This window comes from Artemia franciscana, chromosome 12 (genome assembly GCF_032884065.1).
Source record: "Artemia franciscana chromosome 12, ASM3288406v1, whole genome shotgun sequence".
In the NCBI taxonomy this organism is placed as follows: Eukaryota; Metazoa; Arthropoda; class Branchiopoda; order Anostraca; family Artemiidae; genus Artemia; species Artemia franciscana.
Window position 1 is genome coordinate 15,178,283 of NC_088874.1, and position 26,373 is coordinate 15,204,655.

Below are 26,373 nucleotides of genomic sequence, written 5' to 3' on the forward strand. Positions count from 1 at the left end.
AACAGGTGGCTATTGCTGTTAGTAAAAAAAATTAAATTGTTTGAGGAAATATTTATGTTTTATTTAACTAAAACCATTGAAAGTAAAGGATAAAATAGGTATATTAAAGTAAACTAAAAAACATTATGCTAGTAATCGTAAATTTGAGGAGCAATTGTGGAGGTTTATAATATTTCACGTTCTAAGAGGTATTTTCTCTTAAGTTGTTTCATGTTTCATTATTATAGATCAAGTTAACAAACTTTTTCTCGTTCAATCACACATTGAACCTGATCAGTGAAGTCAAAAAGCCAAGACCTAAATTCAAGCTGGAGCTAGACGCTACATATGCAATCCACAATCCGTCTGGTCTATTTTTAAGTACTTTTCCATAGCTGAAAACTTAACTTTAACTATCAGTCATTCCATTTTTATTTGCTTCTTTGTCTTGCTTGTCTGACTGTCTGATCTGTAACGGTCTGATAGAATTAGGGTATTTTTTTTTTTTTTTTTAATTTTACAATGAGTGATACTCAGTTATGTTGAGAGTATTTAAGGATGAGGAGGTTCAAGATTATTTAGTGGATGCTAAGATGTTTCTTAGATGTAGAAATTGGGTTAATGTTCGCCGTATCTATAGACCTTCCGTATATCAAAACGGTGACTGTCGAAAGACATGCTTTTTTTCTGTTTAAAGCCAAATTTTTTATCTGTCTCCTGGCAATAATGCACCATGTATCCAAGCTAATGCTTCGTTACTTTGTCCTAAAAATAAAACTCAACCCAATCCATGTCTTTGCCCAAAAAAATAAAGCATGTACAAGCTATGAATATGATGCTTTGCCTGAACACCTAACACCTGCAATTTCATGGCAAGAATAATTTTAGTCTACGTCTATCTCCGAGTCATATCCGCATAGCACTTAACTAATAATTGCTAAAATACGTCATTGCATTGCATCAGTATCTATTGTCTTTGAATAGCAAACTGGCTTGAAGACAACTTTACCTGCCCTAAAACGTATGAGGAAAAGATTAAGGGAAGAACAATAAACACAAGCATGTGACCACTTGCCCCATAATACTTGCTGGCTATACGATTCTTGCCTACAAGTCACTCTCTGTGATGGAAATTAAATCTCGACCAATGAGACTTCAAAGCCTCCTAGTACCAGGACTGCAAAGATTAACGGCCTAAAAGATTTAGATTAGGGTCTTCTCTTTGTAGGAACTGTGATTTAGGTACTAGTAAGCTCAAAGGCTTTAATGCGAAAGGTAAGCGGGGCCCAGAAAGGACATACCCATCTAGAAATCCATCCTCTACACCCCCGTTGGTCCAAGTCACTTGTTTCATAAGTGTCCAGGGGAACGGACCGTGTACATTTAAAGGTTAGAGAAGGAAAGAGCGCTTATGAAAATCGTTATTCACATGTACTATTGATAAATAGTTGGCCTTGTTGCTTCATAAATTTCAAGTCAATCGGTGAAAATAAATATGCCTAGCTTTATTAACGTCCCCGACTTGTTATTTCATCTTTTATCAGTGCAGAGAAAAATCCTTGGAAGATTATGCTTTAAACAAACTGCAACATAACTATTTTTCTCTGAAAAAGTTGGCTGGGAGAGGGCCGGAGGGGTCGGAGAGGCTACGGACTCAGTTTCTGTTTCAAATCAGAAATAACACAAATAATGGTATCTTTTCAATATGAATAAGATACAATAGGCATAACTTTTTGCTAAAAATTTCGATGTAGGAGGACTGGAGAGTGGTGGAGGTGTCACAGACCCACTTTTTTTGGTCAGTAATACAGATTAAAAACCCTTGCCTGATTCCTTTCGGAAAAAAGGAGAAGCATGCGAATTTTTGTGCTATAAAGCTGGCAGGGGTAGGAGAGGCCACTTTGATTCTCTAATTACACCAATTAAAAAACCTTGTGTTTTTCAAGTTCAAATGGAGCGTAGTATGCCAATCTTTACTGTAGGGAAGTGGTGGCTAAAAGGGGTGAAGTTTGAGGGTCCATGGGGCGCATTTTTCCTCCAATATTGTAATATTGAATTTTCCAAATATTGATATTTCAACCTTATACTATATGCCTTCTTTTGTACAATAAAAAATGGTCATACAATATTATCGGCTGTTGAAAGATCATTAAATAAAAAATAAAACAGTTTTTTTCAAGTGCAAGTAAGGAGTGACAACTTCCAACTATGGACTATAATCACACTGATTGAAAATCTCTGTTTGAACTTATTCCAACAAAATACAATGTGGGGCTTGAGAAGGGGGGTTGACATTTCGATGGCCTTTTTTTTTCTTCTAATAATACAAAGCGAAAGCTTTTGCACTATTGAGGTTTAAACTACAATCATACAAATTTTAAATAGGTGCATGATTCCTGTTCCAAGTGTGGGATACATGCCTACCTCTATGTTGAAAAGTTTGTGATGGTTGGAAGGGGAGAATATCGAAGGCTCCACTGCCCCACTTTTCCTCTTTAGACATACTGATTGAGAATCTTCGAGCTATTTTGGTTCTAACATCGAACCACATACCTACGCTCCAACTAGAAATTTGGTGGGAGCATTTGAAAAGGCCACTTTGGTTCTCTAATCATTCCAATTGAAAACCCTAGTATGATTACAGCTCAAACTGGGTGCTATATACGTTTCAACTGAGAAGCTGGTGGTGGTGGGGGCGGGGTGATGTCGGAGGGGTCATGGACCTGTTTTATATGTTTCCATTAATATAGAAAGAAGATATCTACATGACCCCACTTCAAGAAAAGGTGCAAGAGACTTGCTAGTCTCCGAAAACAATTGGTAAAAAGGGCGGAGGCAGTTAGTATTCTTGTATTTCGAGTCAAACAAAGTGACACTTACCGACACTTTAGCGAAAATGTTACCATGGGGAAGGAGTATAGATAGATGGGACTATGGTCTGCTTTAGTTTTCAAATCGTACATATTCAAAATCCTTGAGAGATCGTGGTCAAATATAAAGCAACATGCCTAGATTTGTGCAAAACATTGCATGTGGGATTTGTGGAGATGTTGCTGAGACCCAACAAGGTTGGTGATGACACCCTACCAAAGGCCCACTTCATGCTACCTATGATATATAATTAACATGCTTGTATGATTCTGCTTCAAACAATGTTCTGTATATGAAGCTTTGAGTTAAAAAACTGACAGAAAGAGAGTTAACGGAGGAGTCACGGGCCACCTTTGTGCATCCATCTTTTTATTGCACTTGATGAGGACTTGTATGTTTTTTGGCCAAATGTCGAGTGTCCACGCAGTCGTTATACGGTATTTTTTATACGATATACGATACGATGCGTCGTATCGCATACCTCAATGATAAAGTTGCTGTCCCCTTCATTTAAAAAAAAAAATCTTGTATCTCATGAACAATTTTTTGTGCAGAAACGGATATCCTTTATCAGCTTTTAAAGATTATTAAATAATTAAAAAGTTTTTGTTTCAGGTAAAAGTAATGTGTGACATTAAAACCTTATTAAAAAACAAAAATTACTCTGTATATGAGGAGAAGTGTTAAACCCTGAACCCCCGCTCTGTATGCTAAGTTTGACTTTTTATACCGATTCTTTAAGAATTCCTGCTCAAACACAAGGGCCATTGAACTAGAATGAGAAGCACTTTCAAACCATTATAAAGCTTTAGAGTAAACAGTGTGGGGTTCGAGAGTGAGCAGTCCCCCTCATATACGCATTTATTTCTTTTAAGTTCGTGTTAAGTTTTAACCTCAGTCCTTACTTTCATTTGAAAAAATCTTTTTCTTTTTTATCTAATTTCTGATCGCTTTTGAAATCTTGCCCTGTCCTATCCAAGATGTGACTGGGGCACCCGTCCTCATTCCTCAGTGCTTTCTGTTAATTTATATATGTATCAATCCTTGTAAATTGAATGGTAGCGTCCTAAATTGGTAGCTTAAAAATTTGCCAAAGGACTAGCACAAATTTCTCTCTCAGTTAATTTCTTTTATGTAGTAACAATGGACTAAAGCGATCGAATACATTGGAAACAGCGAATGGCTGAAGATTAACTAGGATGAACTTGAAATTGAGTTCAATTTTCGAACGAAAGACCGTGGCTGCAAAAGTCTTTCATCTGCTTTTAAATCGAACAAATTTTCTCAGGCTCGGAACTTTTGTTCGGTAACTTGAAACTTAACGACCTTTATACATTTGGAATTACCATAAAAAGTCAGTCTTTTAATATATTTGTTACTATCAAAACTTTTTTTTCAAGTTCTGGTTACAATAAGTTGGTTTCGCTCCTTTCTTGGTTATTCCTTACCCAATATTTTTGTTTAAACTTCGGTACAAAGAAGCTCCCGCTAACACTTGCCTCCCCCTCCTTGAAAATATCCTGAGAACGCTCAAGATGGCCAGCGTGACCTCTCCAAATTTTACACCTTTAAACATAGGAATCTAATCTTTTTTTGAAAATATTTTCTAGAATTAAAAGGAAGCTATTGACCAGAGGTAGCTATTTTCAGGCTTAATCAAAATGAAGTGAGATTGGAGATTAATTTATACATCCTTTCCCTCCTCCCCTTGACCCTCTTCAATATGTACCTGAATACTGACGGAACGCTATAAAATTTGGGTTTAAAATGCACCTTTTGATGTATCATACCATGTATCATACCATGTATCATACCCTCCTCCTCTTTGCATGGACTCACTATCCTTCCTTCATAATCGCTGATGTGAAATTATTCATGACTGTGTATAATTTTAATCAACTTGGATAAATGAACCTTTAAAATAAGTGGCTATATTAATCCTTTATTTTATATAAACTACTTAACTTTTTAGGAATGAATGAATCATGTAAGGTATTGCTACCTCTGAAACTGAGTAGCTCAGCATGTAGTTTTTGAATAATGTTAGATTGATTTGAGAGAAATATGGGTTTATTGATATAAATAAACAAAAAAAAATTAAATGGCCCGAAGCAGAGCATGTTTGGGCTCACAACCCCAGTACACGTACAAATCAAAACAATACGAAAAAGGAGAGGAAAAACAAAAAAAGGAAAAGAAAAGAAGAAAAAAGAAAACGAAAAAGGAAAAAAAGATTAGCTGTCTTAGATTTTCAATCGATAGCAACTTAACCCTCTTTTGGTCAAAATTTTGGTTAGATACCCTAAAATGGCATAAAATATCATTTTTATGTGAAACGGCCTTTTTGACTATCTAAAAGAGCCCTAGTACTTCTAATTTCTGTTCGATTGAAGTGGCAATCGATTTCCTAGGACCATTGGTTCGGTATGTTAACCCATGGGGAAAAAACAAAATACACGCAGCTGTCATCTTCCTTTTTGAGCTAAGAGCTAAGAGCTAACAAGAGCTAAGAGCTCATATGGCACTTGTGACGAGGCGAGAAGAGCTAAGAGCCAAGTAAGATCATATGGTATGAGCTCTAACAAAATTCTATGAATCAATAGATTGATTTAAAAAGGAAAATAAGAGGCTTAATGCCGGTCAGGATTTAAAATAAGAGCTCTGAGTCATGATGTCCTTCTAAATATCAAAATTCATTAAGATCCAATCACCCACTCGTAAGTTATAAATACCTGATTTTTTCTAATTTTTCCTCTCCCTTTAGCCCCCCAGATGGTCGAATCTGGGAAAACGACTTTATCAAGTCAAATTGTGCAGCTCCCTGACACGCCTACTAATTTTCATCGTCCTATTACGTCCAGAAGCACCAAACTCGCCAAATCACTGAACCCCTCCCCCCAACTCCCCCAAAGAGAGTGAATCCAGTACGATTCTGTCAATCACGTATCAAGGACATTTGTTTATTCTATCCACCAAGCTTCATCCCGATTCCTCCACTCCAAGTGTTTTTCCAAGATTTTCCCCTCCAATCCCCCCCAATGTCGAAAGATCTGGTCGGTATTTGAAATAAGAGCTCTGAGACATGAATTCCTTCTAAAAATCAAATTTCATTAAGATCCGATCATCTATTCGTAAGATAAAAATACCCCAATTTTCACGTTTTCCAAGAATTCCGGTTTCCCCCGCCAACTCCCCCCAATGAGGATCTGGTCGGAATTTAAAATTAGAACTTTAAAGCACAAGATCCTTCTAAATATCAAATTTCATTAAGATCTGGTCACCCTTTCGTAAGTTACAAATACCTCAATTTTCAAAAGTACCCCTCCCCCCAATTCTACCAAAGAGAGTAGATCCGGTCTGGTTATATCAGTCACGTATCTTAGACAGGTTTCTATTCTTCCCATCCAGTTTCATCCTGATCTCACCGCTTTAAGTATTTTCTAAGATTTCCCGTTCCCCCCAACTGCCCCCCCCCAATTACGCTTGATCCGGATTAGATTTAAAATAAGAGATCTGAGTTACGAGGTCCTTCTAAATATGAAGTTTCATGAAGATCCGATCACTCCTTCATAAGTTAAAAATACGTCATTTTTTCTTATTTTTCAGAATTACCACCCCCACCCCCATCCCAATAGAGTGGATCCGTTCAAATTATGTAAATCACGTATGTCAGACTTCTGCTTATTTTTCCCACCAAGTTTCATCCCTATCCCTCTAATCTAAGTGTTTTCCATGATTTTAGGTTCCCCCACCCCAAACTTCCCCCAATGTCACCAGATCCGGTCAGGATTTAAAATAAGAGCTTTGAGACACGATATCCTTATAAATATCAAATTTCATTGAGACCCGATCACCCGTTCGTAAGTTAAAAATACCTCATTTTTTCAAATTTTTCAGAATTAACCCTTCCCCAACTACCCCAAAGAGAGCGGATCCATTCCGGTTATGTCAATCATGTATCTAGGACTCGTGATTATTTTTCCCACCACGTTTCATCCCGATCCCTCCACTCTAAGTGTTTTCCAGGTTTTAGGTTTCCCCCTCCCAGCTCCCCCCCCCAATGTCACCAGATCCGGTCGGGTTCAAATAAGAGCTCTGACTCACGATATCCTTCTAAATATCAAATTTCATTGAAATCCGATCACCTGTTCGTAAGTTAAAAATACCTCATTTTTTAGATAACTTCGAAGACCACACTGCCTTTCCATGACGAAAGTAAAACAGTTCAAAATAGGGATGATACCTTTTTATTGACAGTGAAATATAAAATTATTTAACTGGATATTTCGAACACATATACAGTGTTCATCATCAGCAGTAAAACTAAAAGACATGAATAAAAATAAACAGAATTTATACCTAATAAACTAATTATATATAGTTTATTGCTCTTATTTTTTTCAATGCAACAGCCGAGGCAAATCTCCTTGACCTTTTCGGTTCCGGTTCATTAGATTTAACTGACGTCTTACGTGGACAGAGGTCATAGCTCTTAGGTGAAGTGATACTTACTTTATTTGACCTCAGTAAATTATCATAAATTGAGTTCAATCCAAATTCACCTGTATCTCTGTTTATGGAATTATTCTTGAATAGAATTTTTTTAATTTCGATTGTTTCCCTGAAAGTTTGCTTTAAACCTTGGTCCCTAGAAATCAAAGAAACATTTTCAAACAAAATAAAATGATTTGGAAAATTAAAGATATGCTCCGCGAGGGCCGACGTGAAATCTTCAGGTTTGGTATTTTGCTTTAAAGACGATGAAATGGAATTATGATGTTGTAGCAATCTCGTTCTTAAATTCTGGTTAGTACGTCCCACATAAGAGCTTATTTTTTACGAATTAACCGGCCCCCCACTCCTCCCAGATGGTCAAATCGGGAAAACGATTCTATTTCTAATTTAATATGGTCCGGTCCCTGATACGCTTGCGAAATTTCATCGTCCTAGCTTACCTGGAAGTGCCTAAAGTAGCAAAACCGGGACCGACAGACCGACAGAATTTGCGATTGCTATATGTCACTTGGTTAATACCAAGTGCCATAAAAAAACGATCAATACTCTGCATTTTTTTAGATGGGAACTTGAAGCTTCTACAACAGGCCTCTCTGATGTGGTGAATTTTGGCGGTATGGTTTTCATAAAGATCTCTTGTCCCATTGGCCGTGATTTTCCGCGATTTTTTGTTGTTTTTTTTTTTTTTTTTGTTGTTTTTAAACAGCACAAAAGGTTTTGCGGCTTGCAGCTTTTGATGCATAACTTGAAACTTGATAAATTTATATATTGGAATTACCATAAAGAGGAAATCCTCGGAATAAAAGACATAAAGTAATTTCAAATTCAATCACTTTCTTCTTTTAAAAAAGACATTATTTTTATCAAAATCTTGTTTTTATTTAATAGTTGCAAAGATCTGATTTCATTTAATAATTTTCAGCATAAGAAATCTTGCACTATGATCAGTAGGCCAAGTCTCTAATACCAGTAGAACCTGATAAATATGTTTGATAGTTAGAAGTTTTGTCTCCCTAACAACTTAACTAAACAGCCCAAGATCATCTCTCCTGGTCTGAATATAATATGACCTAGGATCAAAATGAAGCATACTTCATTAGCCAACAAGCACCAATATCATCTTATTGAATATCTTTATCACTTATTGAAACCTAATTTTACCTAGGATAAGATTCGTGACTATTTATGATCGTTTTTCAGGGTCCAGATGTGAAACACGCCTTTTTCAAATTCCTTACAAACCTCTATCTGATCGAATGCTGGAAGAGCCATTCTGGCTAGGTTTGCTTACTGTTTTCACTGTTTTGGTTTTGATTGGAATAGCATACTGTGGAAAACGTCATCTGAAAGAAAAATTTGAAAAATTTATTACCGAAGAATTAGAGAGAAATGGAATCCAAGGTCGGTTTTTTTGTTTTTTTTTCTGCTTCTTCTTTGTACGGAGCTTCAAATAGTTATCAACTCTTTAGCATGGTATTTCAAAGTAGATGGAAGAAAAAATATAAGAAACGCAAAGACAAATATGTATATGGAAAATATAGGAAATAACCAAGGAAATCATGGAAATCCAAAATTTTCGGGGAGAGGTTCACAGGGTTACAGTCGTCTACGATTTTTCACAGAACTAGATTATTTCTGCTCCTTTGGGTATATTTAGGTAATTTCTGGAATATCTAGATATTTTGTATGAAATAGGGCTTCTTCAATTGCTTACTGGCCTTATGTTGGGAGGTTTCTTCATAAAGAATAGATACTGACTTCTATGACCAGATTAAGATAGTCTAAAGCTAATGCAATCTTGTCTATTTAGAGTCTACAGAAAAGTACTGTTTTGTCAAACAAAATTAAAGCTATGCATGAGGGAGACCTTGCCTGCTCAACCACTTCTTTTTCTGTTTAAGGTTTACAGTTCAATGCTCAAAGCATGTATGAGTGCACTTGTGTTTGGACTCTCGTTCTTAAGGTATTGGTGACGGTAGGCAAAACTTTAGTACAAAGAGTGGGTGGAGTTGAGGAGAAACATCTCCTTTTATATACAGCTATTTTTGTTTTGTTTATGTTTTAATGTTGCTTTTTCCTTTAATTTAAAAAATTGGTCTTTCCTAAGATTTTTTTTCTTTTTAATACCATACCCAGCGATACTCTAAATTTGAGGAGAGCTATTTCCCCCTCAAACCCGACTCCTTGAATCAAAATTTAAATCTTAAAGAATAATGTTCTGAGAAAAGAGCTCATTTTGTGTATTTGCCTTTGGGAATAAAGTGCCTATATTTGTCCAAAATGAACTTTTTGGAAAGTTCTATCTATCTATAATAGAATCCTTTCGCCAATAGCCTGTTAAATAATATGCAAATATGCCATATTCTATAGCCAATAGTTTTATTGGATAAAATATCTGTAATAATTGTTCATTTTTATGGATCGCATTTATGTTTAGAGACTAATGGGATACTTTACGCCAAGATTACTTCTGATGCTTGGAGGCTAAATAAATACGCTTTAATGGTTCTCAGAATTTTTGCTCGACAACTTTTTGGCCTTGTTCACACCATAATTACTATTCTGTGGGCCAAATTTCTAAAATATGGGAACGTCTTGTGGCTTAGCATTTGTTGCTCCAAAAGGGCACTAGATTTTTAAATGTTCATTATTATGAACTTTTTTTTAACAATTTAGGACTGCGGACTATGGATGTACACACGCTTGGCTTTTCCTCACTGGAGTAAACGAAATTTCCTATGGAATATACAAAATTTTCATATTTTGCTGATAGTGGGTTTAATTTTACTTTTACGTGTTCAGTTTCATTGAATAATTTGTATCAAGACTGCACCCCTTTATGGGGAGATCAATTCCTGTTTATGAAAACTATACAGATTTCCATGCACCAATAGGTTTTGATGTGAAACCTTGAAACAAAGGTATTTTACATAATTAGAATAAGCAGGTATAATAGATTTAATTGTTGTATATTTATTATAATCAAAATTGTGTGTTTTAGAGTTTCAGATTCCATTGACAATGGTTGCTCTTCACTTACACTTTGCTACTACAGCTTGATGCAAGATTCTTTTGAATGTGAGAGAGGCTACGACAACCCTGCCACTACTACTCGCTTTGGAATGATAGTTATCCCTGAAAAGTGCTCCCCTCCAAATTGTTGTTGGGAGGGAGGGGGGTCTGGAATATCAAAATGAATAGTCATTATTTACCTGATTTTCGGGGTGACTTCTTCAGGAAAATCGTTTTTATATGTTCGTATTCCATGGACGCTGGCTGGAAGGCCGTACGGGGAGCAAAATGCCCCTGCCCCTCTTTTGAAGTTTTCTGTTGGTTTTCATGATGCCCCTCCCTCAGTTTTATACAATTTGTGCCGTTAAGCATGAAAATTTAGTTTCATGTGTTACCCAGGCAAATTTCTTTGAAATTATTTTGGAAGTTTTCATATCTTTTAAAAATTACTAGGGAGCTATTTGGACGCCACAGTTTTTGGTACAATCGTCATTCAGATCAGATTACTTTCGAGAGTACATCTCCTTTTTTTCTGAAATCATGCATGTGTACTTGTGCACTTAAAGGCTAGATTCACGTATATTGCATTTTGTGTATTTATAATCACCACAGAGTGTGAATTCTTTTTATGTATATTTTTCCATTACAATTTATATTTTTGGCCGTCGTTGACACCTGATACTCTTTACTTACAGTTCATTATCATCAAAATAACCATCAATGTTTTTTTGTTTCTTTTACTAACCCTTTTCGGCACTGAGTAAAATAATGGCAGACTGGAAAATTGAGTAGAGTTTTTTTTTTTTTTTTTTTTTTTTTTTTTTTTTTGACGACTGCACACATTAGAAAGAAGTATTTTTCTTCATTTAGAAGAGTATAAAAGGAGATACGGGACTGTTCCCGTTGTTTCGTACATGCTATCTCTGCTACCATATGTGCGTCACAGAAACAGCAAAAAAAGCGGAAATTGTGCTGAAACTCATGTGGTTTTTCATGGTACTTCAAATTGAGGCTGAAGACATCCCATAATTCAATGATTTGTCCCCAGGGATTCATATTTTTGTATATGAATCCCTTCATATTGCTGTTCCTTGGGTACTATCTTTAAAACTAAATTTATGATTACAGAATACAACCCGTCAAGTCGAAAACCCTTCGCACCTTAGTTATCGAAACAATGTTAAGCCCATTAAAGGCACTTTAAGCTTGATATTCTGGCCTACAAAAAAAAAAAAAAAAATCCACGACCCTGAAAGATTAATGGACTTCGGTCATTATTATTTTATTATTATTATTATTTTTTTAGATGGACTTGAATAGCTCCCTAAGACCATCACTTTACGCAAATTCCTATCTCCAAACACCTTTCTTATTTTGTCTGATGATTGTACCTTATAATCAATGCTACAAACATACTTTTTTTTGCCACTTTTTTCTGTTATTATTTTATGTTTTTTTTTTTATTTCTCACGTAAACCACTCAAATAGTTTGAAATAAGAAAATACAAGACATTATTTCTTAGCATTGTAAAATAACAGCTGAATTTCTTATCTTTTTTCTCTAAAGTAATATATCTTCCAGGTAATAAATTTCAAAGTTTTTTTTCTTCAGACATGAACTTTATCTAACTATTTAAAACCTTTATTTCTTCATATTAAAGTGAACTTCTTGTTAGTGTTCTTTGCTCATTTTCTTTTCTTTGTTCTTACTTGCTTTTTAAATTATTTTTATTTTTTAAGATTTTAACTGCCACGCAAATGCCTCACGAAGAAACTCTCTACAGTACACTAGTCTTGATCCTATGCTTGCCCAACACATATCACCGGGCAGAGACTCTAGTCCAATACCGTTTGTAGGAAGACGCTCTTTCCTTGATAGATTCGGTGTCCGAAAATTTTCAACTCACAGTCTTCTCTCCGTTCCCGATTCAACGATGCATCGTCAAATTGCAACACCAGAAAATAGTAGAACATTGAGTTTGGATGATATCTTGAAGTTGTCAAGGAAATCTAGTAGGTTTTAAAGCTCTTTTGTGAAAGCTATCGGTAGAAAAAGTGGAAATCGTACTACCCAAATGGAATTGCAGGTTATTCAAAAACGTATTAGAAAGTAATAAACTTTTGTAAAGTAAAATTTTACCCACAAGTTCTATTGGCGGAGGGATAGTCAAACCATTGGGATTGGCTAGACCTTATAATTGACAAAAAATGTTTTTAGTTTAGTTCAGAGGCTACTTATCAATGTTATAGAGGCTAACCGGAATGCCCCTCCCTTCTATATGTATATTTGACTTTTTGACCTTATTTATGTACAAAAATATAAACTGTAACAGATATAAATCACTACGCCAGGAAAAAACTTAAATTTTACAAACGTGTAGCGATCAACTACAGAAACATTCCTAAAAGCATCCTATATTATTAGTAATAATAAAAAACTACATAAATTTTCCTAGAAGCATGCTATACTAATTAAAACAATAATGAAAAAAAAGATAATCACCTTCTCTCAAACATACCCAGGGTAATAACCACCATCCAAATACAATGTCATCCACCCCAACCCCTTCAACCCAGTCTTCTTTCTAGCCCTATAACTCACACCAATTCTCTCCCCCCCCAAAAAAAAAACTAAAACAAACTAATTCCCCAATAAATACTCTTTTAATCCTTTTTTTAAATTAAAGAGGAGAAGAACATTGATTCCTTTTTTCATACAGGACCATATCTTCTCCCAATCTCCAATTCAAAAGTGCAAGATATGATGACCTTTCTTCTAAATTTTACAAGTTGGCCATTTGGCCTAGAGAATTGTATTTTCATGAATTAGTTTCTCAATAAGAAAGAAAAGTTATGTGGTATTTTGAAGTTGTTTCGCATAACACTTTTCGGTGATTCAAATTCCAACAAGGCTTAACATACTGCCTTTCCTTATTTAATTCTATGATAAACTTTTAATTTGAAATATGTCATGGGACTAACTTGGTGTTTTTCTCCGGGATTTTTTTGAACATCTGATTATTTAACCAAAATATTTATAGAAAGTTATTTTAGAGAAATGGATATAGATATTCACGAATATACAGTTATTATTTTTCTCAGTGGTTCTGCTTCATTCTGAGGCAGCCTGCACCAAGTTTGGGAATTAAAACCTAGAAGCTTCACTAGTTTCAATAAAGATCATAATAGCGAGAAGATTTAAGGGGGAAGGTCTGTTTCATTTAAGTATAGATTACAAGTTCAAAGATAGCTCAAAAAGTAAGGTATTTAAAAATTTCATACAAAATCTTGTAAAAACCGGACTGTGATTACCAGTTACTATAAAAAAAGTTGGTTATAATCATCAAAACTATATATTAAAGATTTTAAATATATATTTACTGAGCTTGTGTGTTCCCTTTCATTCTCTCTATATGTTTTTCCGTCTCTATCCTTACATCTCTCTCTCCCTCTCTCTCTTTCCTCTTTCTCTTTCTCTCCGCCCTTAATTTTTTTCTGTTTAGGTTAAACTTTCCCTTTTTAATCTCACTATAAATCTTTTATCTCTTTTTCTCAACCTTCTCGTACTTTCGCTCCCTTTCATGTCCTTATATTTATCATCTGTAATGTTGTTTTCAACTTGAGAGAGCACAATATAAGCTCTACTTAACCACAAGGCCCCTGGATTAGAAAGCGGTTATTGAGAAGGTGCAAAATTACAAATTGTAAATTGTTAAAGCTTGAAAAGACCTTTCATGTTAAGATGGCCTTGGCGAGTCTGGCAAAGCTCTTTACTAGTTATACGAGCATAATGACTTATGCCCAAGGCACACTGTCGCTTCTGTTGACGAAAGTGTCGCCAATAATGCATTCCATGCGTGATTTGGTACGTCAACCTACATTCAAAGTTTAAGCTTAACTGATATGATTGACTAGCGAATATTTATGTTTATTAGTCTATCTAACAGGTTTACCCTGCAAGTTTTTGTATAATGTTTATAAAATAGAATCATTATCTGATTTTTTAAAAACCAAATAAAGGACAAAAAAAAACAAGGTAATAAAATGACATATTCCGGTAAAACGCTGGGTTAAAAATCTCCGTCTGACTAAATGTTGGGTTAACAACATGCCATTTATTATAATTATTCTGTTCTGAATCAGGCTAATAACTGAATCCATGAAAGCTACTTTTATTCTTATGTTTGTTTAATTCCATTCTTCTTTATACTTTCATTCTTAATTTTATTTAATTTGATTATCCTATATTTCAATCTCGATGCAAAATTTTTATTCATGCAGGATCTCCTTCACCTGGAAGGGTCTCCAACTGTAAAATACAACAATACAAAACTCCAAGTCTTGAGCCTATCAGTATTGACGTAACATATGCCCAAGTTGAGATCAATCCTGGACCAGTGGAAGAACTACCTGAAGCTTCGCTTGATGCGCGACATGAAAAGCGTGTGACTTTTGCAAGACTGCTAAAGAAAGTTCAGACAGAGCTCAGTTCGTCGCTTTCCGACCTCAGTACGCATGAACGGAGAAAAGTACAAGAACGTGAGCTACATGAGAAGCAGCCAAAACCATTTACGAAAAGAAGGGGAAGATGGGCTAGAGCGAGATTGCCCAACAGTACTTCAAGCACTCAAGGAAGTGCTAGTGATATCGACATTCCTGATACTCCAGAAATAAGTAGTAGTGAAAATGTAACTCCTATTACGCAAACTCCTTTAAGAGCCAAACTCCTAAGGCTGCCTGCAAGAACTAACTCTGGTTCCCTTAAAAGTGGAACAAACTCAAGTGCAGAATCTCTTATGTCGATGTTTAAAAGTGCAGTAGGTAGTAGAACAACCCCATCAACGCCATCAAGCCCACAGATATCAGAGGCAGATTTATCATCATGTTTTCCAACTCCATTATCTACTCCTGGCTCTCCTTCAGACTCCTGTTTATCATTTTCAGACCAAAGCTTATATTCTATGAGCTTAGAATCGTCTAATAGACGACCAAATCCGTCACAACAAGCAACAACCAGTCTTGAAATACCCTGTTCGAGTTATTGTACATTAAGTCCCATAAGAGAGTTGCCTACACCTCTTCCAAGTCCTACTCCTTCTCCCCAGCCAACTCCGAATCTAATTAGGCAAACTGCAATAGCTGACAAAAACACAGAAGGAGAAACAAGTTCAACATGCAGCAGCCTCAGAAGTCGTGATTCAAACAGCTCCTCGTCAGAAGGGTTAAAGAAACCACCCCCTCAAAAGCTGACAATTATTTTAACTGATTGTGATGATAAAATGGAAATGGAGCTTAATGTGCCTGTGATATCAGTAACTGAATGTGATAGCAACCCTTTTTCTCCAAGTACTCTTAGCTCACCAGTCTCTAGGCCAAGCTCACCTAAGACAAAGCCACCGCCCATCGAAATTAGGGACTCAAATTTTACAAGATTCATAAATACAAGCAATGAACCGCCATCTAACGGAAGTAAAGACGTAAATCAGAGGAAATGCTCACTGTCACAAGAGGCAAAAATTCCAGTCCTTCAAATTATTGCGCCTTCTCCAGTGGAAGAAATTTTACCCGTTCTTCCAAGAAAAAAGCAGGATGAGTTTTCCTGGAAAACAGTGCACATCGGCTCACCGCCAGTTCGTAAAATCCCAATTTTAACTATAGAAAGTGAGATTGAAACCGGACTGCCTAAGAAGTACTTACGGGATTTGCAGGTATGTTTTACCTAGCTACATAAACAGTTATTAAAAGTAATAAAATAAAAACCATGAATAATTCATAGCGGATTTATTGAAATAATATTTCTAGACGTTAGGCTTAGTCTCCTCGGCAAAACCCCCAGGAAATTACACTGTGAAAATTTTCCCTTGTGGAAAATTACCACCCCACCTCCGAAAATTTATCCAATAGAATTCCCACGTGTCAAATCACCCTGTGAAAATTCCTCCCGAAAATCCCGCTGTGGAAAATTCCCCCCACATGTGAGATTGAACAGCTATAGAGAAATCATGACAAGTAAAAAATGAATAAAAGACATTATTTTGAAATATTTTACCAATATTCCAAAATATAGGCAGAATATGTAGTGTAGAAAGTCTTATAGCATTTACTTTTACGTTTTTATTTCATTTTAATTCTTTTTCTGTGGTTCTGGGGGCTAACTTATCATGTAAAGTAAAAAATGAACAAGTAAAAAATGAATAAAAGACATTATTTTAAAACATTCTAACAATATTCCAAAATATAGGCGTAGAATAATGTGCTGTAGAATGTCTTATAGTATTTATTTTTACATTTTTAATTCATTTTAATTTTTTTGTAGTTCTGGGGGTTGACTTATCATGTAAAGTAAAAATGAATAAAAGACATTATTTTGAAATATTCTACCAATATTCCAAAATATAGGCGTAGATTAATATGGTGTAGAATGTCTTATAGCATTTATTTTTACATTTTTATTTCATTTTAATTCTGTTTTTGTGGTTCTGGGGGTTAACTTATCATAGCTGAGTAAGGCAAAGTTTAAGATTGGGGCTGTCTGGTAATATTAACCCTGAAGGCAAACTTATTAGATATTTTGAGTTTATGAACAAAACGCATATCTCAAAATTTGATTCGACAACATAGGGGTTAGAGGAGGGCCGGATAGTAGAAAAGGAACCAAGACGAAGGCTGACTGCCTTCCACCAGCTTTAAGCCTTTAAAAATGACACTAGAAATTTCAGTTTTCAATTGAAGGATCCCCCTCCCAGGTTTCTAAAATAGCCATTTCCATTATATGGGGGTGGGGAAAATGCTTTTGGTACTTTCCTAGTTTTCCGCTTCATTTAGAGGGGAACCCATTTATTGTATTTTCCTTCTGCATTGGGGTCTCCTTAGTGCAAAGTTTCAGAAGTTTCATGCCAATCGGAAAAAATCAGTGCTTTTTGCAGCCCCTTTTCTGGAGGAGGAGCCAATTTCAAAGGCATCGTTCATTTGAATATTTTTTTTTTGTAAATTAATCCCCTTTGCCCAGGGACTTGTAGCTGTAAGTTTCAAATTGATCATGAAGAAAGTTTGTGTGCCTCATATCCGGGCCAGAATAATCCCTGAAAGTATTACACACCACTGGACTCTCAAGATTAAACATGCCTTCCCTTTTTCCACCATAAAATATATCTCTAAAGAATTGACAGTTCGCATAATTTATAGCCCTTATCCCTGGAGCTTTGGAGGTTATATCATCCTTGAATGCAAATTTCTATATAGTTTCAACTGTTCAAAACAGAATATGTACCTATTTTGGTACGTTTAATGTTACCTTTTATTTTCATAATAAAGCCTTAGACCAGTAATGTTCCCAGAAATCAAGAGGGCTTATATATCAATTTCTAGTTCCAACCTCTTTCCTACCACTAACGTATATTTACCTGAAGGCTGAATAAAAGTTAGGATGTTTTTTCATTAAAATTAAGTCTTCAATGCATCCCCCCGCCCTACAAAACGATCCCGCAACCCTCCTTGATAGTAGCTTATGCGCAGTTCCACATCCTTTTGTAATATGAAGCAAATCAGTTTAGTTGAAATGAACTTTAAGTTGAATGTCGGAAACATTTTACTGCAATAAGAAGGGACTGTGCCTTATTCAGGTATAATATAAGTGAAAAGCGATCAGAGATTAATTGCTACCTCCTTCTCCCCTACCTCTTCCTAATTTTTTTGAAGGCTCATTGAGATTTAGAAGATTTGAGCATTGAAATGCGCTCTTTTGGGTATCTTCCACCCCCTCGTCCTCCCTGCTTACGCAATAGCTTTTGGCCCTTCCATCATAATACCTACTGTATAATCATAAGCTTTTCTTTTGTCTGTTTATTTGTCTTAGTTTCCCTTTGGCTACTCAGTTTTTACATTGGGAAAAATTTCCAGGGGGGAGTATTTTCCGGGATGATTTGCTGTAAGGGGAGTAGTAAGGCCTCGCTGGTTCTAAGGGCAGCCATAGCCACTACTCCTTTCTTCCTTTAGTTAATTAAGTTGAACGGCGACCTTCTCAAGACGCAGGTGTTATCAAACTTCTTCGAGACATAGGTGCATGCTACGTCATAGGTTTTTATGACACGCATATCCATGAATTCTATGACACATATATCCATGGATTCTATGATCACCCTGTCCCTGGTTTCGACAGCAGCCCTATCCCTCACTTCCAAAACTACCCTATCCCATCAATCTGATGACAACCCTAGTTTCAAACGCATCCCTGTTATAACTGAGGAGGGCAAACACGTTGGTTCTACGTAATGACGGTGCAAAGGTAGATGTTAAGTAATGACAGTACACACGTGGTTGTTACGTACATGCGATGTTACGTAATGGCAGAGCACACGTGGAACGTTACGTAATGACGGTACGCACATGAGTATTACATAATACTTTAGGATATGTTTTTTCATCGGGATTTCTTTATCTTTCAAAGTTTTTATTTCAGGGAGCTCTTATAGTCAGGGAAGCTTTGTATTCTAATGATAATGATAAATATATATCTAAAAATGTCATAGGAATGATGAGGAATGCCAGAGGGTCAGTAATGTTGTACGGTGACAACATTTGTTTCTAAAGGTGTAGGTATTCCTACAAAATAATCAGTTAACAGAGACATTTATTTTGTCCAAAAAGACTGTCCCAAAGACTGCGGCGTTTTCAAGCATTTTTTGGTGCAAAACAACGATTGTAGCCAAAAGAATGCCAAAAAGCTATTGTGTGAAAATTCTGATGTAGTCAATTGATTCAGATTTACCGAAAAAACTATACGTGTATTGAGCCTTCTGTTTCAGAAGCACTAATGCCGTACGTTGGCGCATTGGTTTCTAAGTTGCACGTAGTCTTACAAAATAACGGTTAACATAACATTTATTTTATCTAAAAGGACTGTCCCATAGCAAAGCGGCGTTTTCAGTCATATCGCGCTGCAAAACAACAATTCTAGCCAAAGGAAGGCCAAATAGCTATTTTGTGAAAGTTCTGAGATCATCAATTGATTTACACTGACCGAGAAAAACTTTACACTTATAGAGCCTCCTGTTTCAGAGGCAGTAATGCCGTACGGTGGCGCATTAGTTTCTAAAAGTGCGGGTAGTCTTACAAAATAACCGGCAACATAGGCATTTATTTTAACGCTTCGTGTGAGTAGATGATTTGGTTGAAGCTTGAAAAAATTGTGTATAGCTGCATATAATAGAGCTTCAGCTGTTATGGAGAAGGGTCGGTGTTTCTTTGTGTAGGGTGGAGGAGGAGTTTGCCTTAAGCGTCAAAAAGTGCGTCTCTAATTTTCGAAGTATCTTCAGATGAGCGCCTCAATATTTACAAGCATCGCCACGTACAACACTAATCAAAGGTATATTGAGTGATTTGTTTTGATTGTTTAGATTAAACGTGTGATTTTACGTATGTTACAGGTCCTTGTAAACTTTCAACTTAGTACACGTTGTAGTTCTGAGGGATTTGCAAGCCAATACAATAAAGTTCGTGTTTGATTATCAATTGTCTTATCATCATCCCATAGCCTGCTTTATCACTTTGCCATCTTTCGGTCAGCACAGTACATCTCTTGGTCCTTCAGCACCGCTACACCGTCATGACTAGTCGAAAATCGATCGAACGTTTTTTACCGTGTCGGTAAATTCAATTCTAGATAAAATAAGCATCCCTTTCTATCAACTTTTTGGCCTGCCTCGTAAAGAGAATCGAATCTTTCTAGATATGCACTGGCGCTGAAATTTGCCATCTCCCAGTGGGGACTGATTGCTAGGGCTCCGATGTAATTGAATGGTAGGGGTCCTACTGGAATCGCTTGCCAGGGTCCCATTGGAATTTAATTCTAGGCCCCCAGTAGAACTTGATGTTAGAGAGAGGTCACTTGACTTGGTCGCTAAGGCATGGGTCAGCCGGATATTGCCATGGTGGCGTGAATATCCATAGCGTAAAACTTTTTAAAAGCAGTATTTATCTTGCACTCATATGATTATTTTATGTTCATATGTACAATCACTCTTATGAATAACCCTATTCTTGTTTTTATCAATTATTTTTTATCAGTCCGCCCCACGACGTTTTTTGTTGTCGGTGTTTACAGCAAAAACAAAATTGACATATATTAAGCATGGGAATTTTGGGTTACTACTTCTCATAAATTTCCTTTTGAAGAGAAATTTTTTATGGTTTCTAAGTTGCGAAGTTTTCATATTTTTAGTTAATTATGACTAGGCTAAGTGAATAACTTCTCTCATATGTAAAGATTTACATTTTTAAACTTTAATGGTATCCACCCTTCTTGCTTTGACTCTATTCTTTCCCCTCTTTGCTCCTTATCGCATTATAATCTGCAAGCAGTTGCATACACCTGAATAAATCAGCAATATCTAGCTTTAATGTCAAACTAAAGATATTCATAGATTTTTTAAAGTGCTTAAAACTACTGATTGTTTAAATATCTCCTTGGAACTAACTCCTTATTAATCTAAGTTTTTCTTCTTCTTTCCTCCCTTTCTATTAATTTTCATTTCTCTTTTCCCATTCTCCTCACTCAATAATTATGTTGTTGTTAGGTTGATTAGTCCTTCTTTTCGCATACTTATAAGGTTTTAGCTATGTTTGCACATTTTGCAGGTTTCTTAACTTTAGCATTGTGTGGTCTTTTTTTGCTTCTGTGTGTATTTTTATACTTTTTGAATATTTATTTATCTTTCTGAAATTTTTAATGAGTCAATTTTTTATCGGTAAATTTTTGCACTGAATGAGGTCTGTTTGTAGTATTTGGCTTGGATTGGGGTTTTTTACATTAAATTATTTAGTAGTGATTACTTCAGTATGAAGGTCCAAATTTCTTATAAGGATATGACACATTTACGTAATTTATAAAAATTTATGTAATTTATAAAACAGATTTATTTTTTCTACCCTTGAGTTTTTGCCCCCTTCTCAGATTTTGGAAAAGACCTTTTTTAGCATTTCCAACTAAAAATACTTCTCTGTTGGTATTTTCATTGGAGTTTTTTTTGTATTTTGATTGAAAAAATAAAAAAAAACGACAAAACTGCCACGCATAGTATTTTAAAATACATTCTGCTCCCTGCCCCTTACATTTACTTGTCTTCCTGTCCCTGGTCTTAAGGCTACAAGGCCTTTAGAAAGAATTATATTCGATAATTAAAATGACAAATTCAAGTGATTGCATATATCTTGGCTGCCATCGAATTTTTGTGAAGCTACACGGGTTTCATTAAAAAAATTATCCAGCTGATGAAATTGTTTGATGTTTAGTTTAAAAAAATACTGTCTGTTTTGAATTAAAAGGCAAATTGTGTGTTTGAAAATGTTGTAGCCATGAATATATTTTTGCTTCATTTTAATAAGAAATTTAAAAGCAACCACTTTCAAAAGAATGCGAAATAAAGCTTCAGTCTAGTAGTTTTTACATCTAATTTGGAAAGTTGGTTCCAAGGCAAGTCTTTTATATGGAAATTACTCCATCTTACCAAATAAGTCTTGTTTCTTTATTTTCTAAGAACATAGAGAGGAGATTTTGCCGCATAAAATGATTTCCGTGATAAGAAGAAGAAGAAAAAAACGATGTTAATTACTTTCTTATTAAAAAGCTTTTTATAAGACAGCGTAGTGCTTTTTTTTAAATGCTTTTAGATTAATCTTTAGAATACATTTAAGTTTCTTAAAAATTAAACTGTCTAGATTTAGAGCCTATAAACCTTTCTATCTTTATGGAAAATATATAGTAAAGTAAGTGTGTCTTAATCTACATCTGATTTAAAATGTTGAACCAGTCAAGGTACCCACAAAACTATATATTTTCAATTGAGTATCTGGTGTGGAAAACAAAATACGTTATGATATTTCCCACGCCTTACATAATCTTCATCGAACGTTATTGCAAAAGTATTGTAACAAACTGTTGGTAGTTGATTGACTGATGGCATCTTCAAGTTCAGCGGATTAAGTTCCATTCAATATTTCAGTTTTTAGCAAAAAAAGTTCAATTTGGTTTCTCACCAATAAGCATAGTTCCTGTCTGTCTAAAGTTACTTTTAATTCCGTAGCACTTGTTTACTTTGAGTCAACTAATATAACTATAGTTTTTGGTCGTCTATTGTCAAGTAAGATAATAAGAATAAGACGAAGTTTCTTTTGCCTCTCCCAACACTAAGTTTTTTTTTTCTTTTTTTACTTTGATAGGTAGTACAGAAATTGCTAGTAAAGAATGTCAGGATTTTATGAATTTTAATATTATGTTTTGTTACTTATACAAGGCATTAAATTTGGAATTAGCTTTTAAATCGGCTCTTAATCACACCTTTATGATGTTTCAGTGCCCCACTAGCGACAAAGAAAAAATAACAGAAAAGAAGAAAAAAAGTAATACATCACTTCTTCCAATACAAAAAAATTATTTTCCCTGTTACTCAAAATGAGGACTATGATTCTTCTTTATGGGTTTTTCTCTTAGGAGACTCCATTTGAGAGTTTACATTTTTATCCGACCCCATTTTTGAGGGGTTTTAGGCTATTTTTTTAGATTTTCTTAAATTTGTTTTTCCAATAACTTTTGTTATTGAGAATAATCGAAATAATAGTCACCTCAAGCCTCACAAATAACAATTTCCCATTGTTTTTAGTCTTAAGTCGGGCACTAGGACTGTTATGTCCAATTCGAATAAGCTCTGTCTCATGTTTCTAAGATCACCTGTTTTATGCGAAGTGCTCATAAAAAAAAATAAGCAATACATAGAAGCGAAATTGTTTTTTACTAAAGAAACCCCAAATAACGGTGCTTTGATAAAAACAAAAAGTTTCTGATGGAATTAAAGAGCAAAGCTGAAATTAAAATTGAGTTTGACGCATTTAGTGTATATGTTACCGTGAATTTTCAAATATGGTGAATGTCGACTTTCACCGGTGAATGCCAACAAACACCAAATGTTTCAGTGAAAGATCAAATATTTCATTACATTCTTGTGCATTCGGACAATAATCACAGATATGCTCTAGTGGATGTCCGAAAGAGAGGAAAAAGCTCAAATCCTTAAATCCCAATCCTATGAATGTCCAAAAGATAGGAAAAATCCCAATTCTTAAAACCCAATCCTTATTTCTAATTAGATAACCGAAATGTTTTAGTGTTTGTTGTTTGAATAGAAGACTTCGACTTCCATAAACTTGAAAATGAAAATGGTGCCCACAAGCATCCTTATACACATAATTAGTTTGTAATTTGTTAGGAAAAGTTACTTCCTATTGATGAGATTGATTTAAAAAAAAAAAGATTGCTGAGGGAAGCAGCGGCAGCTAATTCGAGAAGCGGTGGGCAAGGCTATATACGCTTTCATTGCAAAAAGAAGTTTTCCACAAACAAATGCAGTTGTAAAAACAAGGGCCTTTTGTGCAATTCAAAGTGTCATACAAGTTTTAGTTGCTGCAATAAACAAGATTTGAATCACATAATTTAGTAAATCTGACATTCTTTCAATTTCTTAACATTTGGTGTTAAAGTAATATTGTAATCATACGGTGGTAGAGAAATCAGTAATCAAATGTATTCCGAAAAATGTATTGCTACTGAATTATGGAGAAAAAATATAAATTTCTGAAATACTCAACATCCACCATAAGTTCATGGTGAATGTCGACATTCTTCGGTGAAAGTCAGACACAAGGATATTTAACAAATATTTCGGACCTACACCAAGCGAATATGTTTTTGTTGATATTCACCAGTGAATGTTGACAGTCTACATATTCCGGAGATTCACGGTAACATATATATCATACAGAGGATAAAGCCCTCGGTTTTCTCTTATCTAGAGCTTAGTAAAGAACGAATCACTGCGAATCAGGCAGCAGAGTTACTAAAACATTACATAATACTATGGGAAAAGTAACTTTCGAAAGATATATGGCTTGTGTTATCTGCTAAAAGACAAGTTTGTGTTATCATTTTGTACACGAAGATGCAGTTTTGTCAGACATTGTATTGATTTAATATTATCTTCTGTTCTTTAAAATTGCACTAGATATGGAAATCAGCTTTCAAATGAATCCGCAATCACCTCTATGTGATGTTTCAGGGCAATACTCGGGGTGCAGAAATGAAAGAAAAATTGGAAACTCGTAGTGACCAGTCTCATGCGAGACTGGTCACTCCCATGCGAAGAAGTGATGTTCCTTGTAGCTAAAGCTGTATTTTTCTTGTAAAAGATTACAACTACATGTTAAGAAAACAATTCTTACTTCCTAATATGTAGAAAAGTTTCAGTTAACACATTTTGAGGCCACTTCCACTATACTTTAACCCCTCCCCCCATCCTATGTGGAATCATATAGCCCAAGTCACACGGTTCTCATGTGTTTTCCTGTGTCTTGATTTCATCAGCTTTGATTCAATTTACGGCTATTGAATTGAAACAAGGGTGACACATGGCAAAATTTCATAGGAGATATATAATTTGCGGTGTATATTTTATATTAGGGGAGAGGGGATCGAGGGTAGTGTATAGTGGAATCGGCTTCAAAATGTGTTAACTACAATTATTTTGCATATTATGAAGTAAGATGTGATGTCTTAACACGTTTCCTTATCATGAGCCGCAATTGTACATTAATACCTTACTGTTAGGTAATATGCCTAATATTCTTTATAGACTGAACCCAGAATCAAAACCACTAGTATATAGTATGAAGTTTGTAATGAAATCTAAAATATAGCTTCTTTACAAAACAAAAGTCAACATAAAAAGGAATAGATTGCTTTGTAGTATCCTCCCCTTCCCTTTATGCCCCAATCAGCGTGTAATTCTGGAACCACTCAATTTTATTTCTAAGGCTTCGCTAAGTAAGGTCTCGGCTAAACTAATATTCGGAGAGATTAAGCAAACAGAACCAAACAGTGCAAAACGTTTGGAATGTCTCTTTTATCAGTTTATTTTAGACGATTGATTTGCAAAATTTATATTATCCATATATTTAAAATAATATCATATGTATTACTGCATGCTGGTTAACGCAAAAATAAGCAAACTTCTTTTATTCCACAAACAACAGCTGCATAAGATACAACATATTCTTCCCGGTTCTCTCTCATCTATCGAAGTAAACACTAAAATGAGAGACAAGGAAACAAGAGAAACCATAAATAATAAAACTCAGTAACTTTCATTCAAGCTTTCATTTTTCGCATTTGACTTTATCACATGTTCTCTCAGAAAAAGCTGACCTAAACCTTTTGAGTCCTTCGTATTCTCTTAAGGGTTGACTGACAGATGACTATTGCTCACATATTCTTTCTATTAATCTATTGTGATAGCATTAAAAAAAAAAAAAAAAAAAAAAAAACAATGTTTGTAGAAACATTTGAAACAACTCAATTATCCAAAGCGGAAGCTTAATGAAACGTTTTAGCTCTAATTGAATTTATTTATCACAAAAAAAAATGCATAACAAAGTAAAAACATCGTCATCCCCGCACGACTCTATGACCTGACCAAAAAACCAAACGAACAAAAACATAAATTCAGCAATTTAAAAGAAGAAATTGAAAATAATCAAAGCCTTTTGAATTTATCATCATATTTTAAGCCGTGAAAGATTGACAAACACATTGTGACGCCTGAAGAGTATTCCATCTATAGACCTATAATACACACTTTAGGGATTAAACTCAGATCTTATAGATAGAGGGAACCAAAGGAGTCTGAATTCCATACACATTTTGGAGGGGAGAAAATGAAGGATCATAAGTAAAATGTGAAGTATGTGTAAGGGCCTTGGGAATGTCCCTTTGGAGCCGATAAACACGAAAGATGCGTATTAATGAGTAAAAATCGATTTAAGGTCAAATAATCATTTAGTTACCGATGTATCTCCATAATAAGGTTTCTTTTTTTATCATAAATCTTGGAAAGTGGTCTCAGAAAAGAATGAAAACTTGACATCCGTACAAGTGGATAACAGGAGACATAT

General features: G+C 35.1%; 1 protein-coding gene across 1 annotated transcript in view; it reads left to right on the forward strand.

Moving 5' to 3' along the window:
• The window catches only part of LOC136033733 (uncharacterized), a 189,509-nt gene that overhangs the window by 137,912 nt on the left and 25,224 nt on the right, over positions 1 to 26,373 (forward strand). The window contains exons 17-19 of the mRNA XM_065714626.1: positions 8,566 to 8,766; positions 12,118 to 12,390; positions 14,659 to 16,085. Coding sequence (XP_065570698.1) covers positions 8,566 to 8,766; positions 12,118 to 12,390; positions 14,659 to 16,085 — 1,901 coding nt within the window. The remainder of the gene's footprint in view (positions 1 to 8,565; positions 8,767 to 12,117; positions 12,391 to 14,658; positions 16,086 to 26,373) is intronic.